The 22,578-nt window shown below is 38.2% G+C and overlaps 1 protein-coding gene across 1 annotated transcript in view; it reads right to left on the minus strand.

Annotated features, from left to right (window-relative positions):
• Positions 1–521: 521 nt before the first annotated feature.
• Positions 522–22,578, minus strand: part of syndig1l (synapse differentiation inducing 1-like) — a 36,777-nt gene continuing 14,720 nt past the window's right edge. The window contains exons 3-4 of the mRNA XM_036582691.1: positions 10,973–11,110; positions 522–1,164 (exon numbers count right to left, since the gene is read on the minus strand). Of these exons, the coding sequence (XP_036438584.1) occupies positions 1,006–1,164; positions 10,973–11,110 (297 nt within the window). The 3' untranslated portion in view covers positions 522–1,005. The remainder of the gene's footprint in view (positions 1,165–10,972; positions 11,111–22,578) is intronic.

A 22,578-nucleotide genomic window follows, 5' to 3' on the forward strand; every position in this document is an offset into this window, starting at 1 on the left:
CTAGCCTTCCTCTATCCACAGCAGGCGTCCTAAGGCCAGAGAAGTGAAAAACACCACAGCTTTGAGCTCGGACAGAATGAGGAAAACAAAGAACACAAAACATGAAGCGTGAGCCCTAAATGAGTGGGAACAGCACAGAGACCAGCAGAGGCCGTTTTCATATGGAGCGGCGTTTCTCTCGGACAGGAATACTGATGTAGTTCAACCCCCATTGTGGGCGCACAACCAAGCACAACATCAGTCCTTCCTCAGTTCAAAACCATAGTGGATCAGATTTCAGTATTCATGCCACCACTGTCAGTGAGGAAAGTAAACATATAAGAGGATTTGCTTTTCAATCCTTGGTCAATATTGTTCAGAATTGCCTTTCCAAGCAGATGGTGAGATATGGCATCTCAGTATACACAGGACTGTAGTGAATGGTTTGCAGATTGGTGGTCTTGAAGTACCCAACACGGCTATTTTGAGCCCTGGACGCTGATAATGCTTTTAACTGACTGAGTAAGTAAAGAGAGGGAAGTAGACCGTTGCTTTACATCTCTTCGGGTTCATAATGGAGCTCAACTGAAGAGGGAGAAAACAAATCCGAGGGCACTGGGGTTCTCTTTTGATCCTTACGTGGTGTCCTTTGGAATGGTCTCCCTCTGGATTTTCTTAATTGGATGCCTTGTTTCTCCCTCAAGTTTATTTTCTGTTCGCCTGAAATGCTCTCATTCTTCAGCAACCACACAAAGTTCAGATTCCCAAAGGAGCTGTGACTGCTGTGGTGTGACATGAGGCCAAGCCACATCTGTGCAAGCTTTCCATTCACTCAGGTGCTGCTTTGATGAAAAGTGCCCCAGCTTTCCCAAACGTCCTCTCTGGCTCCATCCCTCTCTTTCTAATTTGGGACGACAGGCAGTCGTAGGAGGGGGAGGGATATGTGTGAGAGGGAAATTTGCCAAAAGTTCAGAGGCGTTGCTGCGATTTGAGAGGGTTTTCTATTTCCTTATCCAGTTCTTCATGCTATATGTGACCCGGTTTGGAGAGATAGGCGATGAGGGCCACCACGACGCCCACATAAACCCCTGTCCCGATGGTGATGGAGAGAGCGGCCAGGAACAGGGCCCGTCTGGAGGCGATGCTGGCCATGGGGAAGTCTCCCTTTGTCACGGCTTTGCTAGTCTAGGAGAGAGGAAGAGAGGGAAAAGGATGGTGAAAGAGAGCCAGGATCAAAGGCTATAGTGATCCCCTTTTCTCTGCACGAGGGTAATTTGCCAGAGCTATTTATTGCTCCACTGATGACGCGCTTGAGCGAGGAGCATATTCAAATGGGAGAAAGCCGCGCGTTCACATATGTCTCTCTCCCAGCGAAGGGAAAAATTCCCAAATGGTATGAAAAAGAAAATTAAAAAAGAATTTCTTGAACAGAGAGCTTTGATATCTGGCAACACTTTCAAACAAGTCACTTTGAAATGTGAAAACTGTTCCATTACAAAAAGAATGAAAGCAAAGGACACAATGATTATGACAACTCTCACAAGCAATGCAAGAAGGTTAATAGGTCTGTAAAACAATATGGCAACTCACATTTTATACAAATTAACATCTTTCCCTGAATAGAACAAGAGATCTAGACAGTTGAAAAGCAAGATGCTCTGTAATATCAGCATCAGATGGAGCTGTCGTATTATCAGTGAATTATACTTTTGAACCATGTTTCAGTGAGAATAGCGTCTCGTTGAGGGGATAGGACTGCTTTTAGCTTTGAAATCCATTTCCATTAAAGATGGTGCTGAAATCCATTTCCTTTAGAAATGGCACAATGTCATTTTCTTATTTTCCAATACTGATATTGACACCTTAAGTATTAACTGGTACAATACTTTTTCTTTAAAAACTACTAAATTTTAAAAGGAGCTATTTTTAATTGAAGTGATTTGTTTAAGAGTAAGCTATCATGCTCCTCAAATACTCTACCACACCACAGGAACAAATAACAATATGACATCATGCAATGTGAGAGTGTGCTATTTCAGAACAGATTTGTTATAGGATTCAATCAGATTCATTTTTCCCTCTTATATCCGATCCAGCTGGTATTGGCTCTGTGCCATCTCTCATGTCCAGGGCTGTGAAAATTCTTTTTTAGTTGTTGCTTATCAATACTGTTAGCAATACTGTGCAAAAGTCGTTAACTTAATTTCCACTCGTAACGGCCATTAAGTAAAAGTTTTCTATGTATTTTCAGGATCTATTTCTGAGATTAGATATAAGATCATCCACTTGCATAAGGAAGAGGGAATCAAAAGAAAGTCAGGAAATAAACCAAAAAGAATTTTCAAATCAAACAAAAAAGTTTCTGGTGCAAAACAATAGACTGACCACCCCAGAGTCCAGACCTGAACATCACTGAATGTGTTTGTGATTAGTTGCACAAGCATAAAATGCAAACTTCTAAGACTGAACTTCGGAGGTGTGGAAAATATCCCTGCAGATTCTTTAAAAAAACTAAAGGCAAAAACTAGAAGTTGTGATAAAGGCAAAGAGTGGACACATTAAACATTGAAAAAAGGATATTATATTGAGGCGATGTGGCGTTTGTCCATTAAATGTGTTTTCTGCTTTTTCCTGATGATGAAAATTAAAATCTTGTGCTTAAGGGCTGTTTTAACTAGAAACAAATGAAGACTGGTCTCTGACTTCTGCATAATCTTGTTATATGTCATATTATTGCTATGTAGCCATTTTATTTAAATTCCATAAAAATAGGTTTTACTCAAACTGAGTTCGTTTGATGCAGGAACATATCTGCATTATTCTTATACACTATATAGACAAAAGTATCGGGACACCTACATATTACTCCCACAGAAGCTTTTATGACATCTCATTCTAAATCCACAGGCAATAATATGGAGTTTCACTGGAACTAAGGGTCCTAGGCCAACCCTGAAAAACAACCCCATAGCATTATCTCTCCTCTACCAAACACTTGGCACAATGCAGTCAGGCAGGTAATATTCTCCTGGCATTCGCCAAACAGATTTATCCATCAGACAGTCAGATAGAGAAGCGTGATTCGTCACTCCACAGAATGCATTTCTACTGCTCCAGAGTCCAGTGGTGTTGTGCTTTACACCACTCCATCCGACACTTGGCATTGTACATGGTGATGTAAGGCTTGCATGCAGCTGCTTGGCCATGGAAACCCATGCCATGAAGCTACCAGAGCACAGTTTTTGTGTTGATGTTAATGCCAGTGAAAGTTTGAAACTCTGCAGTTATTGAGACAGCAAAGTGACTGTTATGCACTATGTGCCTCAGCACTCGGCGATCCTGTTCTGTAACACAAATGTTTGTGGCAATGAGACTGAATGAAACATTTGAATTCAATAATTACGATGAGTGTCCCAATACTTTTGTCCAAATAGTGTATGTATACATGCAGTTATATTAAGGCATTTTACAATATTTTAATTACCTGACTAAGCCTATGTTTGGGTCCAGCAATCTTTTTTTTCCCATTTTGACCTTCTTTGAGGTGACACAAACCTTACTTCAGCAGTTGATGGAGCACATTATTGTCTTGAGCCAAAGTGCCCCCCGGTGAGATGCTTTTTGATTCTCTGGCTGTAATTGTAATTTTCTTTGTTCCGGTGCTCTTGTCTGTGGCTGCGCTCAGTCCCGGCTGGCTTCCCCACCTCAGCTTTCTCCGAGAAAAAGCTTGCAGGCCTGAGCCACACTCAGTGGTGTGCTGCAGCCACGGGGGAGCCACACAGCCTGTGCCATAAAGGCTTTTCATTTGCACGCACCTTGTTTGTCACACGTCCGTTTCATGTCACGAAGAGAGCCTTTATGAGGAGGAAAAACTGTTAGTGAAAGCGAGAATGCAGAATCAAACGAACTGAAAATGCAAGATGTAACTATTAGTTTCCATGCCAACATGAAGCATGCGAAAGCAGCGTTGGATGCCATTGTTTTCGACAATTCTGGGGAATTCACAGTAGGGCCACTATTTAGAGTGAAAAAACATCTCTTTTGACTTGTATACTCTCCCCTGAAGGAGGTTTTAAGAGAAGAAAGCATCTTAATGTGGCCGTGAACAGCTTTATCTAATAATTTCATTCCCTGAACGCAGAAGGAATCTGCACCGAAGGCTGCAGCTCAAAGGGGAAGCCTCACTCGCTCAAATTTAATTTCTTTTATAACATCATCTATTAAGCAGCCTGTAATTGTTTAATCAATCCATTCCTCCAGTTTGGATGAATAATTAAGTGGTGGTATGATGCTCGTCTCCCCAAGGACAGGGTTTAAGGGGCTGATGGAGTGTGGCTCGGTGAACAGACTGCATGTGATACTGCAAATAGTGTCTGTATGGCATCAGTGCAACAAGTCAGTACTAGGCATGGGAATCTCTGAGCTCCTCACAATTTGACTTCATCTCCAAATGCCAAGATGAAAATGTACAATTCTCCTATATAGGTTTTTTTCTCATAATTGTGCATCTTCACAAGGAGCATTAGCTAGTCAAATTTGAGTGTAGCCTAAACGTGGCACATTTGTTGTGCCTACAGGCCTACAGTCAAATGCAACAGTTTGAACACCCCCAATGAAATGACGTTCTTTGTTGACTTTATACATAAAAATAAGTCAACACGTCCTCTATAGGGAACAAATGAAAATATGTTTTTTTTCTGCAAATTCCACTGCACAATTTCTATTTATTGCTAATTATATTGAGTTTAGCATATGAAAAAAACAACAAAACATAAAATATGCCATAACTTCCACACATTTTATGGTTTTCTTTTTGCCTTACTTGTAAATTCAGCAAATAACCCAAATTCAGCTAATAAAGTGTGTTCTCTGTAGAGGACGTGTCAACCATTCCACTTAGAAAATTAATAACACATGTGATGTGAAAGTTAACTTATGTCTGAGATGTCCCGATCCCATCCAGTAGAGCTGGATTAGAGCCTATTTAGGCATATTTTAGTGGATTGATATATTATGCTTTCTAGTTCTGGTTTTAAACTAGCTTTAGCTAAGAGAAAAGAGCAGGGTATGTTGATGTTTTATGCTTTGATACAGTATCTAAAAATAGATTATTTCTATTCACCCGCCTCTAATGAATATAGTATTCTAGAAATAACTTTTTTGCTATTAAGAAATCATTTCTTTTGCAAATTATTAAAATTTGTGTTTATCTAAGCTAAAAAAATACCTCACTTCTTTATCATGGTCCCCTGGGGGCAAAATCAAAATGAAATACAGAAAACAGTTCTCAATCTACTGTAATTGCTTTCATTACCTCAGATAATGTCTATGTTTCACATTTCCATCGCCCTGCTCATGTGCTTGCTGCTTTGCTGAGACTTAAATAAATCCAAAATTACATATAGCAGATGGCTCGGTGAATCTAAACAAAGCTCAAGGCTTTCTCTCAGCACAGCTTTGCATTTTTAAACTTGCCCTGCATCCTCTGTTTCTACAAATGGATGTGGGAAAAGTAATGTTTGCTGTGTTTATGCGAGTGCACTACTGCGTGTTCATTTGTCATGGCCTTTTGTACTCCTGTGTCTGTTTCAGCAGACGTTTCACACCACAGCACGAGTGTGAGCTGCTGGTTCACACATGGCTGCAGGCGTGGGAGGCTCACCGCTCTCTGTCACTGCGCCTGACCCCCTAATCCCAGGAAAACACTATCGATTTCTACTCCTTTGCTTGGCGACGGTCAATAATGCGCTGTTTGGCCACCAGTTCTGAGACGCTGAACTCCGAATTATCATGTAAACACGCTTTTGTCACTTTTGTTCGCTTGTACATTCACGTTTACTCAGAGAGATATTCTTGTCAAGGTAAGTAACTCGTCTGCTCACTCACACATACACACACACCTAATTGCATCACTCTACATAGAAAAAGAATGACATTAAAGAATGTTCTAGTGTTTTTCAACCTAATCTCTTTCTGTTCTGTCTACAGACACACGATTACCATGTGCAATAATGTTTCCTTGTACATAAAAGAACAGTAAAAATGTTGATTCAAAACATTTATAACAGAAGCCAATAGGCAGTTGTTTCAGCTTTTCAGCTTATTTTTTAAAAATTGAGTTTATTCATTTATTTAATTTGCTTTTTAGTTAAGACACAATTTTTACTGTGATTCTATTCCTAAATGAAAACAAAAAATTATAATTATAAGTTATAAAAACTATACGTTTTTATTTTAGCAATTTTTAGTCATGTTGTGCTTGCAGTTTCAGTTTTCAGTTTAAATTGTAAAAAATCATTAAAATCATTGTCTGCCCCGTGTTAAAATTATTTCAATAGTGTTATTAAAATTTATTCCAAGATTTTTATCAGTAGTGTTACAAGAATATAAAATAAAAAAACAAAAAAATCAGCCAATAAAGTGTGTGTAGAGGACATGTTAACATTTTCACTTAGAAAATCAATAAAACATGTGATTTGAAAGTTATGTCTGAGATGTCCCGATCCCATCCAATAGATCAGTTTTAGAGCCAGTTTAGGTATGTTTTAATGCACTGGGTAAAGGCTACATTAATGCTTTGCATGCTACCAGAAGCATTTACAAAATACACTCCTGCCATACTTTTCACTCGCGAGTGAGTTGAAAATGAAACTGCAGAAATGTTATGCTTTCTAGTCCTGGTTTTACTAGCTTTAGCTGAGAGAAAAGAGCAGGGTATGTTGATGTTTTATGCTTTAATACAGTATCTTTCGAGAGAGAATTGCAGTGCATCTAAGAATAGATTATTTCTATTCACCCACCTCTAATAAATATAATATTCCACAAATCACTTTTTTGCTACTAAAAATAACTTCTTGTGCAAATTGTTAAAATTTGCATTTAAGAAAGCTTAAAATTATTTCAAATTTATGAATATAATGTTATTTTGGTGAGAAAACATGTAGTGTTACAGGAATATAAAATGTCATAATATATATATATATATATATATATATAGCTGCTGTCAGAAGAAAACCTTGTATCTCCACTTATCATTTTTCAGTTTTTGACACAATTTGAAAATGCCTGCTACCCTTTTCATTGTGTGTAAATACTTGAATGGACCAAAAGAAATGGCCCAAAATGACTTGGAAAAAAGTCTGGTTCCATTGACTTACATAAAAGTAAAGTATGTTTTTTCCTTTTCCTGTAAAGTTATCATTTTGGAGATATGAGGTTTTCTTCCGACAACAGCGATATATATGTATGTATATATACATACACACACACATGATCATTTGGGATGTCTCAAATGAAGTAAGACTGTCAGACATTAGGCTGAAAAACACGAGCGTTCCTTTAAGGCTGCCGTAATGAATGTCCCGATTGTTGCTGCAGATTTCAGACTGACGTGAAAGACATACACAGAGCGCATAGAGAGCTGTCTTCTGAAAGTCATCTTCTTTCCCCAGACACTATAGCCAGATGTACACTGAAAAAGGTACACAGAGGGAGGGGCAAGGAGCAAGGAGTGGGCGGGCCCCCTCATTACTATTCTGCTGTGCTCCGCCGCTAAGGAAAGAGAGTCTATTCAGAACGTTCTCTAAGGAAGGTGCTTGGTGTGAGCAGAGGCAGGGTAAAAACAACCCTATCTCCACCAGCCTGTCTCTAACGCCAGATTCCACGGAGAGACGGGTGAAGGCGTCAGCCGCTCTCTCTAAACACCACCATCATTATCATAATTACTGCAGGAGAATTAAATTAGCCCCTGACAAGATAATTCACTCGGTGCCTCCGCTTGCCACGGCCTAAACTGCAGATAAGAGCAAAATGTTTAGTTCTGGATTTTAAAAAAAGAGGAAAGAAAAGGGCCTGTCTGGAGAGCATACAGCATCTTGTATAAAATGGAAGTTCAAATAATGCTTTTCACAAAATAAATAAATAAATAAACACAGTGTGCATTGAATTTGTTTGCACTGTTTGTTGAATGCGAACAGAGATAATGCTCGTCATGTTTTTGAAAGCTGTTTGCTTTAGGAGAAATGGAATATGATGTTATCAGGGGGACCTGCTTCTTTTGATAGAGGACCTGATTAAAGCTTTGGAGAGATTATAAAAAACAGCAGAGCAAAGACTCTGAAACATCGGAATGGAAAAACAGATTGACAGCAGGCAATAATGGCAATATATAAAAATTCCTCCTATATTGACAGGAAAATGTAAAGGTCATCATTGGTCTATTCATGTTCCACCCACAAATACTTAGTCCACTCACAAATGCAAATGAAGCAAACATGAAGACTGTTGATGGACAAATTTTACAAAACTCTGGTAAAATCCCATCAAATGGAGCAAGAAATAAACTCAGCTTCTGTCAAAATACTTATATTGAGAGCGCATTATTAATTTCAGATATTGATTTTATATATCTGTGAAAGATGTTAAGATTGATTGATTATGTTGTATAATCAAGCTGAATGTAGCTTTTGCAAAATGGACTCAATCGATATTAATATTATTTTATAGCTGATGCCACAAAGGCTAAAAACTCTGATAACTGATCATATCAGTTATCAATATTACATTAATATTACATTTTTTTTCATTTATGCCCAAGTAGTTTAAGTAACAGAAATTTTCATACTCAATTGCTACAAAATCAAATACAAATCAGAAATTCACAGTCTTAAAGAATGTAAAGATCGTAGCACTGAAGTTGGAGCTCTCTAGTATTTGTTGCGGTCCTGGTTTCTGTTATTATTTTTTTCCCCTTTAGTTCTCTTCACAAAGAATGTTCTGTGTGTTATGCTATTTATGTGCTAAACATTAGGTTTAGATATAGTTTTTGTGACACCATGATGGTGTTCAGATTCATCAGTTCATCATGTATTACTGTCATATAGTTAAACAGAGCTGTCAAAGTCAAATGTTTTGCTCTATCACCAAAAGATCACAGGTTTAAATCCCAGCAATGCCATTATCAAAAAATCCAGAACTATCAGCAATACCACTAAAACCACAGGTCGTTAGTTTTGGGTGTTATATTGATGTGGCTCTAATGCAAAATGGTGAAAAGGTACAGTTGGAGGACGTGTTGTAGATGAAACTCTGCAGAAGACCACAATACCAACTTAATATAATAAGCACACCCAGTGTCATTGATATGAAGCACCACAAGCTATTTGAGCGAACTGCTCCCCCTTGTGGAGAATCTTCAGACTGCTAAATGTGAGGGAGTTACATGTGAGTCCATGAGGCACCTTATATCTAAAAAGAACAACAGTAGTCTTCCACTCTATGAGCCTGTTTACACCTTGCATCAACATGTGTTTTCAGTGATCGGCTCACGTTCAGCTTTCACTTGACCGCCCATCTTTGGACGATTGGATCACTCAAACCACATTCAAAGATGGATCTTCACCACATTTAATGCAAGTGTAAATGGAATGCATGTTCATTATCTGTATACAATTACATGAACATGCATTCCATTTATTTATTGACCAGGGATTTCTAGCAGGTAAGAGAACAAACAAGAAAAGGCAAGATACGCAAGGCTGTCCATATGTCCGAACATATGTTAATGCAAGGTGTAGTGAGTGACTATGACTAACTGTTGGTTGTAGGAGCTGCTATGTGTTGGCTTTGACATTAGCCACTTTGGTATGTTAGAACATCTATGAACCTTTTGCTTAGACTATCAATTCACTTTTTATCTCTGAAAACCTCTTAACAGTGTAGTCTTTCTCATGCATATAGGCCTGTGCCGGTAACAGAATCTTCTTATTTGGACAACCATGTGGAAAACAAACGTGGTAGACATTTTTCATTTGGTTTACCTTTTATTTGGCAAAGAGCCTCAACTCACACTGTTACTCTGTGCTCCGACATCTGCTTCAGACTTAAAAATGAAAAGAAAACAATGTTATTTTTATTATCTCTGTAAGTACATCTGCTAATGCTTCCAGGAACATTACTGATGATGTGTCAAGAAGCAATAGCAGCTGTGCTTGCAGAGATATTACAACTAATAAAAGTAATAAAAGCAACATTTTTTCTTCTGGCAATTTTTTTTGACCTTCTCTTACTCTGATGTGGATGTGAAGCAAGCACAGTAATAGCATGTGAGTTGAAGATCTTTGTCAAATAAAAGAACACAGTAAACACGCTGTCCAGTAAAAGTTGCAGTTGTAGTATATTGTCATCTTTAGACAAAACTAGTTAACCTAGTAATAAAGGATGGAATTGTGAATGTCGTACAAACTTTGCCTTCCAGTTGTGCATGTAGCCGCTTAGAGAACTGAGACATGACAGTGTTTAATCCCAGGAGCACTCTGAGGATGTGCTGAAATGTACACTGTACCACAGATGGTGTTTTGTAGCTCTCTAGGCATGATATCTGCCTACAGCACCAAGTGCATTCACCCACTGCAGCTCAACAGCTTCATTTCTACATCCGTTTCAACTACTGTAGGTACAATGAATGTGGTAGAAAGCACAGATCACATGTGTAAAGTTCAGTTATCTTTATATGTGGGAATACTAGTGTCCTCCTATGGTTTGCATTAACCAGTGATAAATCAGTTAACCATAAATGGGCACAGGCCTACATGCATCCAAAATAATATAAGCTGAAAATGAAATGCAGTTTATTTATTTTGGCAAAAGCTGAATTATGCGCTACAATGTCTAATAAAGTTAAATGGAATGTTTTTCAATGTTCTGTAAGCTTGTGTGATGTCTCAACAGTAACTATAAAGCAACATATTTGTGATTTGCAGGTGGAGCATGGCTAGGTCAACTATATCTGAGCAAAAGCTGTGGTCACATGACTGGTCCTAGCTATAATTAGATGGGGCTATCAAATCAATTCAATTTCACTATTACAGTGCTTTTTATTCTATTTTATTCATTCAGCAGAGTTCAAGATGGAAACCGAGACATATGCACATCATTCATCAGCAACTTTGTGTTATGATTTAGCATTATTTAAAGGCCTGAGTTGTGTACGCACCCCCTGAGAGAAATAGAAGGCAGCGATGCCCAGAGGCCAGAAGCAGCAGAGCATGGAGAAGATAGCCAGTCCCAGGTGATCGCGAGGAGGGATGACGATGAAGTTATCCTCACTTTCGCTGTCGCTGGAGCAGTCCGTCTGTGGAGGAGAGAGCACATTTAGAAAAAGAGCAAAATGCAAAAATATTGCGCCCTCGTATTCACACATGCACTATTTACATTCATTTATGCATATACATATTCATAGTATGTACTGTGTAAACAGGCATGTTGCGCAGTATGTAAATGTAATTTCACATTACGTTAAGACATGTAAATATAAGCATGTACTATATTTAAAATACATCAAATAGCACATGTTTATATGCAAATATAAAGCTTGAGTATTTCTAGGCCACAACAACAGCAGCAACAACAGCTTCTGTTTTTCTTTATCGTAGATTTCCATTGATTCTTAAGAGGACCTAAAAATAACAATGCCTGTTAGAGAAGGTGCAGATTTGAAAGCAGTGATGAAACTGTTTTTGCTCGTAGAGCTGTGGCTCACAGCAATAAGCTGCAATCATCCCTGCTGAAGAACAGCGCTGTCATTGGGGCTTTATCTGCAAAAACAAGCTCTCTGTCTAAAATAACGTGGGATATTAGATTGGATTTCACATGGTGAGGAGGGGGAATGGCTTATGTGCTCATGTCTTGTTGGATTTTGTCATTGCCTTTACTCCTCAGCTGGTGGGAGGGAGGGTGGGGAACAGTTGTCTTTTGCATTTGCATGTCAAACTTTTTTTCTAGCCTTTTATTGGTCTCCATGATTAATGTTAAACAAATGTCTATGAGTTCCTCCTCCTATTACCTCCACTGTGTTTTTTTTTCTTTCTCTCCCACTCTCCTCTCTCTCTGCTCTTATCTACACCTGCTGTTGTGTAAGAGGATATAAATATTTCAGTGGAAATGTGTTAGTCATTGTTCTGTCTACAGCGCACTGGAAGTTTAGCTGTTTTCCGGACTCAGAACTGATGTAATACGAGCGGCGGCATGTAAAAACATTTCCTTCAAAGGATGGACGCGTTTCATCGCTGCCGCCTGTTACAGAACTTTTTAAAACATAAAATTCCTTGTTTTTAGAACTCCCTTGCAATTTTGAACCAGTTTTACTGGATACCCTACTGAAACTGTACCGTTTACAGTAGATATTCAGCAGCGTTTCAGTTATACTCTGGCTTTCAGAGGGCTCTCTTCAAAACGTGCCCAGATTATAATAGTCTGTTATAATGTACGCATATAAACACTCATACGCAGTCTCACATTATAATGTTCTATTTTGTGTTGTACAGTACAGTTGAAATTTACAGTACATTTGAAAGTGGGATGGCTCAGTCTTTGGCACTGCTTTCAAGCTTTATCTCTGGGAAAACAGACTGAGTATTTTTTAACAAAGAGTCCATACTGCTCACATGTGTTCCAAAATTCAGTTCAAAAGCAAAGCTAAAAACAATACAATATAATGTACCAACCTATACAAACCCAGGCGTTAGAATAGCTAACATATACCTAATTTTATGCAAAGAAAACCCGAAACAAATGAGCTCTCACAGGAGAACTTCAAATCAGATGTGGCTTCACTTTTACATTCAACTTAATAGCGGCACTTGTGTTAAAGAAGAGCCAGAGCAGCAAGAGACAGGAGAGATGGACTTTGACTTGATTTGATATTTCACATTAACTACAAATACATTGTTATAAATAATGTAATGATTCATAAATTAGGCCAGGGTGTCCAGTCCTCAGGCTGAATGTGGCCCATGGACAAATTTGAATTGGCACACAGCTTCTCTTTTTAAAAAAGCACAAAGTTGACAGTGAGAACTGGCAATTTCAAGAGAGGTGGATATTAGAATTGGTCATTGAGAACCATAGAAAATGTGGATGCCTAACATGTCAGGAATTTAACATCAAAAAACATAATAAAACCAGTGGTGTAGTTATTTGCATGTATGTGATCTGTATACTTAGTCTATTATCAGGCTGTTTCCATATCTAAAGATGAATTTTAGTGTATACCCACTTATATTTTTTTATTCCAAGACGCCTTACAAGTCAGAGAGAAGAAAAACATCTCATGCGAGTTTCACAGAGCACAATGTGATTAGTCAATTCCATGATTAATTAAATAATTTTGACTGGTTCATTTCCATCCATTTCTACAGCTACCACCATGTTTGAGTCCATAGTGTAATGGGTGACACCTCTGCCCTCCATGCTGGAGACTGAGGTTCAATTCCTTGGCCCAGGCAAGTACCCTGTGCTAAACTAATAAGAGTCCATGGGCAAGACTTCTAACACAACCATCATCTACCACTGTAAATTCAAATTGTAAGTCGCTGTGGATAAGAGCATCTTCCAAAAGCAGTAAATGTAAATGTAGCAGGACATGTTTACTAACCTTGGGTTAAGTTTGCTGAAGTCAAACTAGTTTTCTGTGAAACTAGTGTTTTAGCAGCTAAGTAGGCTATTAACAGAAACAGAAATGTTTATAAACAAGAGGGCTGTCACTGATGTCAAGATTTTAAAAAAGTGGTTGTAAACAATTCATTTCTCAGGGATAACCACTATATTTGTTTTTTGTTTTGTTTTTAAATGTTGTGTCCATCCAAAAATAGATGAAGAGACAGAAGAACGTGAAGCTGTTTATGTGAGCTCATGGGTCTCTGACTTACTGTCATGGCAATGCAAACCCAAATCACCAGCGTTGTACAGTAAATTGTATGAATAACAAGTGAATAACTGTCTTTCAGCATTTCAAATATAAATAAACAAAGACTGACCACTTCATTAAGTACACCTAACTAGTTTCTACACTCTTTGTCAATTTTATCAGATTCGTATAGATGCACTTTGTTGTGCATAATTACAAACTGAAGTCCATCTGTTTCTCTGCACACTTTGTTAGACCCCTTTTACCCTGTTCTTCAGTGGTCAGGACCACTACAGGACCACCACAGAGCAGGTATTATTGGGGGGGTGGATCATTCTTAGCACTGCAGTGACAGTGACATGGTAGTAAGATGTTAATGTGTTGTGCTGGTGTGAGTGAACACAGCAGACACAGCAGTGTTGCTGGAGTGTTTAAACTCACTGTATATATATTGAATCAGTATCCACACCCCCTCCCCTCCACACACACACACACACACTTTAAAACGTTGTATTGTTTTTAAGGGATGAGCTCAAGTTTCATTTGAAAAAAAGGGCTAAAAAAAATAAAACAATGATCAAAAAACTCCTCTGGCTTTCCTATAATTCAAATGCTAATGTTCATACATTTCATTCTTCTGTCTTCTTACTTATGTGCCTTTAATTGAGCTTCATTTTTAAAATGTATGTATTTATGTTGTTATTTCTTACTAATGTCAATCAAGGAGAAGTTGCATTGCAGAACTGTGATGCAAAAACCTTTACAAGTCACAGCTGAGATTTATACAAGAAATTATGATTTTACTTCCTGCAGTGCTAAACATTAACCCCAAAGCAGACCTCATACCTCAGCATCTCTGAGTAGCCTTCATGGTCAAGCTAATAAATGTCTCTATGCTTTCTTTTCATACAATCACGCAAAAGACCCAGCATGGTTCAACTGAAGTGCTTAACAAAAGCAACTTTATGTTGTAGGAGTTCACAGCACACATGTGCTGTAAGCTAAGTGCGCCGACTGTCTGGCCGGTTACCATGGACCCAAGACAGCTATACGCATGCACATTTTCTGATTTATTAATTATTTATTAATAGGACCTTCTAACTCATATTAATCTCTTGTGTCCTTTTCACTGTATCTTATTAATATGTCTCTGGTTAAACCTCACAGCCTGGATTCACAGCCTGGTCTAGTCAGCTCCTGTATGGTGCTTTTTTTTAAGAGTGACCCGTCACCACCCCGGAGCCTCCTGACAGGTCATGACAGATTAATAGATAGTTTTATCCTATCAGGGTGGCAGGAGCCACAGGAGAGGGAGTATGTAATTTATGTTGCCAAATTGCCTCCCCAGCATACACAACGAGCAAATTCATTCCCATTTTTTGCCCTTTCTCTCTCCTTCTCTTCTTCCAGTTCATTTCTCAGCTAATAGTACTTCACTTCATTTCAAGGTGATAGATTCTGGTGCTTTTGCACTTATTATGTATGTGTCATGTATGAGGGTTTTTCCTCAGCGCCCTCCTTAGCTGAGAAAATCGAATCTATATATCCTTGTAATTAGCTGCTTAATCAAACTGCTTCAATCTGAACCATTTTTTTTTAGCCATAAGAGTGGTAGCTTTTAAAGTAGGGATGTGCATTCAGACAAATTTTGATATTGTTGTCCATAACTTGTATGTATATTTTGATATATAAGTATCCATAAGAGTTAATAAACAGATATTTGATTGACTGAAAGAGTGAAAAAGTATAAAAGGGCTTTGGCTTATATACGCAACAGAGTAAACTGGTGTACTGGTGTTAGCAGGCTAAAAAATCACTAGCACAATGAAAAATTTGGAAGCAGGTGTATGTGATAATGTTTAATTGTTTAAAAATAGCTGAAGAAAATATTTTGCTCACTGCAGGGTTACACCAGTAGGTTATTTGTTGGCTTGACTAACAGAAACTGCGTCTTCAGATGAGCTAACGAACTAACATTAACACTAGAGCTAATCAGTGCAGTGGTAGATGGTGATGACTTGTGGGCTTCTAGAGATTTTTGTGCCAACATGTAAGTTTGTCAAGATGACACTGGGAACAGAAATATATTTTATAGCTTTTGGCTCTAGCTAACACCAGCTAGCCACACTAGCATTATCTCTGCCTTCTCCTAATTACACTATTAAAGGAATGGTTTGGTGAACATTTTAATTTACACAATTTTCCACTTGCGTAAGATGTAGCCAACCAGCCAAGTTTGGTGTGCAAATTTTGCTTCTTTAATTTGGTAAACTACCAGTGCAGGAGCTGTGAGGCTAATATTGTTAAACACTAGAAGTCAGTAGTCACCCAAATTTTTTCTGTAAATACGTGCCCAAAACATCTACAAACCTGCTCAAACTGCATCCAGTGCTAATCTAAAGAAGCCACATTTGAACACCAAACATGTCTAATGAACTACATTTAATGGCTGATTATCAACATGGAGTATTGTGTTAAATTGATTTAAATTATAATACAATGCATAGACTAAATGCAAACATGGGCAAAACTGTTGCACTGTATAGCCCTGTTAAAACATCAGCATTTCAGTGTCGACTTGTATATGTTCTCCCTGGCTTTCTGTAATGCAGCGCTACCAATACCCTACACATCAATTTCAGTCTTTGAATACCAGAATGGTTATTAGTGTATTTGAGACAGAGTGGAAACTTTAAAAAAAAAACTCTCTAAACCGGAAACAGACTTTGTATTGGTCTTGGGATGCTTTTTCATGTGGTGCGCCACCACCTCTACAGTTTACTCCCATGGCGGTACCCGCTTTGCACAAATGCAGCGATGTGAATTTATTTGCCACCGCGGTGGCTCTGTGCGTCAAGCTGGCTGCAAGCATTCCGCGGGGACGGCCACACAAATGGAAATGAATGTTTTGGGCAGAAAGCGAATGAGGCGATTTGAACCGCAGTCAGCAGAGACTGACGCGGGATGGGGTGACTAAAGAGGCACCAGGTGAAAAGCTCTCAGAGCCAATTATATCCCTACAAAGGGGCAGGTAACCGCACCGGTGATGTCGTTGAGAGGTCAGCGTCGGGCTGGAAGTAGAGAAACATTTCCCATACATTTTTAATGAGCATGGCTCCTGGTTAGTGAGACCTCTCTGTGAGGAGGTGTGGGAGGAGGGGGTAAGTTATGCCACACCAAGCACTCAGCAGCAGGTCAGGAGGGTGTAATTCCTCAGGAGGCTTGATTAACGCCCAGCGCATGCCAGACGGGTATAAAAACACAGACTCGCTGAGCTGTTAATAAGCCTGTCTGATTTATACTGTAGACCTCACGCCCATACGACAGGACCTGTGCTCAAGGACCACGGTGGGAGTCTCAATCACTGAGGGCATTATCAGGACACCAAGCATGAAAGCGCAAGTCTGTTAGCCTCTGGTGAGGGAAGAGGACCGCCCATCCACTAAAGCAGCCAGAGAGAGAGACAGAGAGAGAGAGAGAGAGAGACAGAGAGAGAGGCAGGCTTTTAGACTTATGACTTTACTCATAATCATCACCATTAGTGGGGTTATCACACTATTTGATTCCGTTTTTTCCTTCCAGCGCCTATATTCTACATTTTTCTTGTATTGTAATTTTTCTCTGAGGTCCACTTCTGAAATGTGTGTGGTATATGTAAGAAAAACAGTCATAATTCATTTTTACATGATCATTTTCCAACCTCTTAAAAGGTTATTTTTGTTAGTGTGCCTTTAAAACTGACATATGCAAATGAATGCTGTTCTAATTGGCTGCTCTGTAGTGTTCCTCATTCAAAAGCAATCTGGGCTGAAATACAACTTCATGAGTGGGTGTGCTGCTGTAAGCCAAATAGGCGTAAATATGTAAATCCACTGGGTTTTATGACATCACAAAAACAAAGAATTTAAAATGGACTGTTTTTGAAGCTTAATTTCTGTATATGAACTATATGGACATTTTACATTGCAAACTGCAAAACAGTGTTTACATACTACATCAGATTCTTCATAATAGAATTTATCTGTTGTATATTTTATTATTATTCATATATTTTTTTTTATTTTGTAAGGTTTATTTGATTGAAGAAAAGAAAGAAAAAAGATCACATAGACACTCTAGTCTCAAATGCATATGCAGTCAAGATACTTTCATCACTCAAATTAAATATACTAATTATTTGACTTATTATTTCACGGTCTTAAGTTTAGCCAAATTGAATTAATGCACAGAACTTCCTTAATTGATATTTGTGATCTGACAAAAGATCACATTTTTATTCAGAGATTAATTTGTTTGGCCAGTGTTTATATTGTTCCTAACATATCTATCAAATTACAATAAATTAATTTCCCTCTGAATGCAGAACAGCCTCATTTGTTTAGCGAGTGTAAACAGCCTTTGATCACCTGAGAGTTGTGCATGCAGTACACAAGTAATGAGATTAAGAAAGGGTCACTGTTGATGGATTTCCAAGGGCTGTGAACATTTAGAACTGATTGCTTGGTGCTTTATTTTGAGCATTAGCATAAATCTGCACGTAGTGATAATGATTTTTTTTCAGGGATTGACAATCAATAAACTACTGATGTTTTTTACATCTTCACTAAGACAACTCAATTTCCTCATTTTCATGCAAGCTTCGAGAACATGGTCAACCTCCAGCGCTTTAGTTTCCTCACAGACGCTGATGTGAAGACATGGTGGCCTCATTTGCGTGTTTTTGTCAGATTAGCTGAACAGCTCTTGCTTAAATTAGATTCATGGGTTTGTATTTCCATATTTAAAAGGTTTTTTCAGAGGAGAGTTTTTGTTGGCATGCTGAGGCTGGCTTGCTGTCGATAGCCTGCTTGCGTGAGGCCTTCAAGAGCTTTATATAAATCCAGTTTAAGCGCTTGATATTTTGAAGCATAGCCGCGTTTCATCAAGACTGGCACCCAGGAACTGCAGGATTCATCACGGCCTTGCCTGTTTAGGATCAGAAAGTTGGGATCTTCTCCCTTCCACACCCAGCGGCTCACTGTGGGGCTTAATTAATGTTGGCTTCAAAATACTATTTCTGTAATCAGTGTGTAAAGGGCCCACATCACAGAAAAACTTTTGCATCTGATTTTTTCCTTTTTGAAATAAAACAGTTTGCCATAATATATAAACATTGTTCACACTGTTATATAACACATTATTTACAGCCCAGACTATAGATACATGTATGGAAACTAAGCTGTAAATACAGGCCATTTTAAATCCACTGTTCTGTGTTGTCGTGTCTTTGTGATGAGCCACCTGTTCAGCATAGAGCAGTTTCAACCTTCCTATTCACATCAAGTTATAAGGACTGTTTTTAAATGAGGTGCACTACAGTAAGCCAATCAGAAATGAGATCATTTACATGCATTAATTTTTTAATTATTTGTTTTTTTGTGTTGAGGAGCAATCTCAGCCACCTCTGAATAGAATGTGCCCTATAAATGTGTGTGTGGGCATATATATATATATATATACACACACACACATTTATAGGGCACATTCTATTCAGAGGTGGCTGCCCCAAATCTTCTTCTGAAAATAAAACTTGCATCTTTTTGCTTTCTTTTAAAGTGAAGATGAAAGATTTTGATTTAGCATGACTTTCATTTTAAAATGAAAAAAACTCTATTCAATAAATGCTGTCCCACTGTTTCACGTCAATACCGAAACACAAAGAGTTTTAGTCCACAGGCAGGGCCTGCAAGCCATTACATTTCAGTGCTTCATGCAGACATTTTGTAATTTCCTTTGCAAGTAGCCTTCTTTTTTTGAATACCACCACCAGCATTATGCTAATTTATAGTAATACAAATATTACAGTTTAGTCTGTCAGCATATAATTAGCAGTGGTGCATATTTACATATTTATGGTATTTCTTCTGAGCTGTAGCTTTAACTCGAAACTTGGAACACTCTTAAATGTGTATGTACAGTTTTACATCAATTAAAGCCTGGCCCATCTCTGAATATTAATGAAAGGGCCTGTTAGCCTGTCAGCTGTCTGCTCAGCTGTCCAGCCTATTCTAATGAGGGCAGAATATTTTCAGTTACACAGCATATAGAGTGTAGATCAGCTACAGGGAGCCTTCAAACGTCTCACATTATTTGAAGCATGTTATCATGAATAACATGTCAGCTGTGATTTGATCACATGAAGTGCAGTAAATCCTTATACAGAACTAACAGACTGGAGAATAATCTGTTGTGAGAGAAAATTAGAGAGGGTGAAATAGTAACTAAATGGCAAATGTGACAATAATCAAGGGATTTGTGTACTTTTACTTTTACAATTATTATTAATATTATTATTATTATTATCCCTCCCACATTTATTGTGGTTTTGTGTTTTTTTTTCAGTAGTGGCCCCTTAAATTTCCCAACATGGGTTGTAGAAACCAATTCCCCTATGGCAACTCACTAGTTTCAATCTTAAAGGTACAGTAACAAAAACAGGTTGAGAAATTGTCATGTAGAAATGATTATGACTGTTTTGGGTACATAAACCTACACAAACATTGTATATGAAGCTCAAGGAGGAAAAATAAAATGCAATAAAAGTATGACACATATAAGAACTTACAAATCCAGTCAATTTGTGTTCTATTGTAAATGTGAATTAGATATAATATGGACAAATGGATTTCAAACAAGTGTAATGATGATATTCTTATGTGCAAGTGTAACTGTTTAGTCATCTATTTGTGTATAAGTTATAATATTACATGTAAAATGAATTCTAGGAGGAGAAACTACACAAATACACAGATGGAATTTTGCACTATTGAAATATGCAAATCGAAACATGACCAGGGATGTAATGCTGAGTTTCTGCAGCCTAGCAATAAGCCCGCTATCACCGGCTATCATCCTAGCAGCACTGCACATGCAGAAGTACAGCAGTAGTGCACAGGGGAGTGATAGCAAAGAGATTATAAAATATTAATTTTCTACATCCATAATTCAACATGATTTTTGTTTGGTTTAAATAAAAAGTAGCAAGTTTTCTCAATACAATTCTGAATGCACTTCCAAAGTATAAAGACTAGCAAAAAAAACATCATAAACACTCTAAAACCAGTTCAAATGATCCCTTTTAAGTGACGGACAACCATTGCAATTCCTTGCCTTTAGAGATAGCGATGTTTCTTTCACACGTCAGAATATGTTTGCCATTTCAGATCTCAAAGCATATTATCTGGGAGATCAAAGCCACTACGGGCAGAAGGTCTGAGCACCGTGTGATTATAGAAAATAACCCCAAACTGTTTGTTTCTCACATTGTTACAGACAGAATGCGGCATCCAGAATAATATCCATTCCCACGTAAGGACAGAGTGATGAGAACAATAATCACCACCATCATCATCACCATTATCATCTTCTTAGCATTCAGAGGAGGCCCGTTGAGGACTGTAAAAGCCATTGTACGTTGACGAGAGTCTCTCAAAGCAGCACAATTTAGATTAGGCTAATAAACTGTTGGAGATGAAAGGGCATAATCAGGTTTTTCTCCAGTAGACCCACTCATTTTAAACATCAGAGAGAGCACCAATCCCTTTTTCATCCCTTTCTGGATAATTCCTTTTCAGCCAGCTCTCCTTGGGAGAAGGTGAGATCTTAGGAGTGAGCAGAAAGCTTTAAATTGGGGTTTAAAGAGCTAAACAGTGGCTTTGGTGACATCGAAAGCCCCACGGACGGAAGCACAAGGACCATTAGCGTCTTTTTCCCATTAGAGGGAGTGGAATTATCGGACTAAAGAAAGAAACAAAACAGGAAAAGAGCTTTCACCAAGCTCTGACATGTGCAAGCTGGGTGCAGTGAACTGAGCAATGGGAAGACACAAATGGCACCTTCACAGATGGGATAACTTCTCCTGCGCTGAGGATATGGATTACCATTGGGGAGCGAGAAGAAAAGCTTCAGTGAGAACGCTTTAGAGCATGCTGTATCATCACCACAGCAGGAGTACTGCAGTGCTCTTAAGGCTAAAGCAAGCTGAAGAGGAAATCGCACCTGCTGTGGGCTTCTGAGTCAATACTGCTATACATCAAAACACTGGCGTTACATAAAAACATGTATAACAAGCCTAATACATGTAGCTAGACAGACAGACAGAGTACTGTCTAATAGTCTAGGACCATCCATTTCTTTTTCCCCCATCATTTCCAGCCAAATAGCAGTTACATGCAAGTTATTTATTTTTTCACTATCAGAAAAACAAGTAGAAAACACATTTGACAGCAAATTGTTGAGAGGCCTCAACAACTAAATCACTTTCAGCATTTAATTTTTCCACGCTTTCTCTTTTTATAGCATCCATTCTTTTCAGGAGATTAGTTGCAAAGATATTTTTCCACACCTCCAAAGTTCAGTCTTAGAAGTTGTTGCATTTTCTGCTTCACCATCCAAGTGACAAATTCCATAATGTTGACTTCTGGACTATGGGGTGGTCAGTCTATTATTCTGAGAACATCAGCGGCTTCTTTGTTTGATTTGTAAAGTTTCTTCTTCTTCTTTGTCTATTTCTTTTTGTCAGTAACAGTTTCTTGACAGCTACATCTCATTTCAGACTCATAGCACTAGTTGTTTTCTTATAGCTGAAGGATGGACAGAAACACCTGTGGATTTTTTACAGATATGAAGCAGGAGTGGAGCTTAATTTTGGCCTCTCTCTCTAAGATAAGAGCTTTAAGTACTGTTTATCTGATGGGACAGTTTAAGCTCCAGGTTTGGAAACGTTTTTCAGGATAATTTTATTTCTAATCTTTTCAGAAATATCTAATGAATAATGATTAACTTGCACTTAATTAATGGCTATTTTGACTGGAAATTAAGTACTGTATGTAGGTAGGTAGATAGATAGATAGATAGATAGATAGATAATATAGCTG

This window comes from Colossoma macropomum, unplaced genomic scaffold, assembly GCF_904425465.1.
Source record: "Colossoma macropomum unplaced genomic scaffold, Colossoma_macropomum, whole genome shotgun sequence".
In the NCBI taxonomy this organism is placed as follows: domain Eukaryota; kingdom Metazoa; phylum Chordata; class Actinopteri; order Characiformes; family Serrasalmidae; genus Colossoma; species Colossoma macropomum.